This window comes from Camellia sinensis, chromosome 5 (genome assembly GCF_055761805.1).
Source record: "Camellia sinensis isolate YWXY chromosome 5, ASM5576180v1, whole genome shotgun sequence".
NCBI lineage: Eukaryota > Viridiplantae > Streptophyta > Magnoliopsida > Ericales > Theaceae > Camellia > Camellia sinensis.
Genome location: NC_138965.1, coordinates 175,845,455 through 175,847,610, shown reverse-complemented (window position 1 = coordinate 175,847,610; position 2,156 = coordinate 175,845,455). Strand labels below are relative to the sequence as shown.

The window sequence follows — 2,156 nt, the reverse complement described above, 5'->3', positions numbered from 1 at the left end:
GTGACAAAAATATATTTCTCACCAAATGGTCTTAAAATATTTAAAATCAAGTTTCTCAAAATATATATATATATATATAAAATTATTAGTGACAAAAATATATTCCTCACTAATAATTTTATAATTTGTGACAAATTTTTTTCTCACCAAAAGTCTCAAAATTTTGGCGCTACCAAAAAAAATTAGCAGAAAAACCTTTGGTGACGAAACTTAATTTTTCCTCACCTAAAAAGAAGTATTTGTTGACGAAAATAAATTTCGTCACCTATTATTTTTATTTTTTTATTGTATGTGACAAAATTTTATAATTCGTCACGGATTATTCTTATTTAGTGACGAAATTTATTTTCTTCACTACTTTTTGTCACCATAGGTTACTTTTGTTGTAGTGTGTAGCAATAACTTTTAATTTTGATACTTGTAAAAGGTCACTTTGCGGAAATGGTGGTCATTGAAGAGTTGTCATTTAGATTTGTGGAAGGGGTTGGGTATAAAAGATTTTGTAATGTCATGCAACCTAAATTCACACCAATTCCCTCTCTTCAAATCATATCTAAAAAAGTGCTTAACATATTCAAGAATGAAAGGGATAAGTTAAAGCAGGCCATGAAGAGTCGTAAAATTTGCTTTATTACGGACACTTGGACATCTATTCAGTATTTGTGTTACATGTGTTCGACTGCTCATTTCATTGATGATAACTGGAAACTTCAAAAAAGAATCATAAATTTCAACAAGTTGAAGATCACAAAGAAGAAACATTAGGTCGGAAAATTGAGTTGTGTTTGATTGAGTGAAACATTGATAGCATATTCACCTTAACAGTTGATAATGTTAGTTCTAATAATCTTACCATTCAATATTTGAAAACGATAACCAAATATTGGAAGGGGACTGTTTTGCAACATGAGTTTATTCATATGCGTTGTTGTGCACATATTCTTAATCTCATTATGAGTGATGGGTTGAAAGAAATGGACGATTCTATTGCCAACATTAGACTTGCGATGAGATATGTGAGGTCTACTATTCATAGGCATGATGTTTTTAAGAACTGTGTGGTCACACTCAAACTTGATTCAAAAGCTCTTGTATGCCTAGATGTACCAATTAGGTGGAACTCTACCTATTTGATGTTAGAGGCCGCCGAAAAGTATGAGAAGGCTTTTAATTGCTTGAAGTTTGTGGATTCCAATTTTGATCCTTATATCAAGGATGTTGATGGTGGCATAAGGAAAAATCCGAATGAGTTCGATTGGAAAAAATACAGATTGTTTTTGAGGTTTCTAAAATTATTTTATCTCGCAACTAAGAAATTTGTCGGGTCTCTCTTTGTTACTTCCAATGCTTTTTACGAAGAAATGTTTGTTATTGAAAGCAAAATTAACCAATTAATTTTGGAGGAGGATGATACTTTGAGCACAATGGCAAAGACTATGAAACAAAAGTTTAGCAAGTATTGAGGGGATGGAAGTGAGATGAATTTGTTATTGTATATTGCGGTTGTTCTTGATCCTACCAAAAAAATGGCTTACTTGGAGTTTTGCTTTTCAAATTTATTTCTTGAAGATAATAGGAAGGTGGAAGATATGGTATACAAGGTTAAGAGTTGTTTGAGTCATTTGTATAGCCATTATGTCACATTTTATCATTCAAATGAGAAACTTCTAAGTGTGAGTGAAATTGTGAATAAGGTGGAAGATGATGATAATGATCCCTATTCTTTGGTTGACTTCCAATTTAATTCCTATTTGGAGGGGCGATGTACTAGTGCATCTAAGTTGGAATTTGAACAATATTTGTCCGATGTTGAACATTTTGTAAAGAATCAAACATTTGAGATTTTGGATTATTAGAAGATGAATGCAACCAAATATAGAATGTTATTGCAACCTGCAAGGGATGTGTTGGCCATGCCTATTTTTATCATTGTGTCGGAGTCGGCTTTTAGTACGGGAGGCGTATTCTTGACCCATCTCATAGTTCACTCTCGCCTTCTATGATTGAAGCTCTTGTATGTACTCAAAATTTTCAATTTCTCTTTGAAAGGCGATGGATGATGTGAAGAAATTTGAGCAATATGGCTCGGGTAATATGAAAATTTATTTATCTTCATTTTTATTTGTATTGTTTATTTTCTAATGTAAGTTTTATTA

The 2,156-nt window shown here is 31.9% G+C and overlaps 1 protein-coding gene across 1 annotated transcript; it reads left to right on the top strand.

Annotated features, from left to right (window-relative positions):
• Positions 1-953: 953 nt before the first annotated feature.
• On the top strand, positions 954-1,856 carry LOC114268141 (zinc finger BED domain-containing protein RICESLEEPER 2-like). Its single transcript, XM_028209260.2, has 2 exons — positions 954-1,456; positions 1,577-1,856. The coding sequence occupies exons 1-2, from the start codon at positions 954-956 to the stop codon at positions 1,854-1,856; spliced, it is 783 nt and encodes a 260-aa protein (XP_028065061.2).
• The last annotated feature ends 300 nt before the right edge of the window (positions 1,857-2,156 follow it).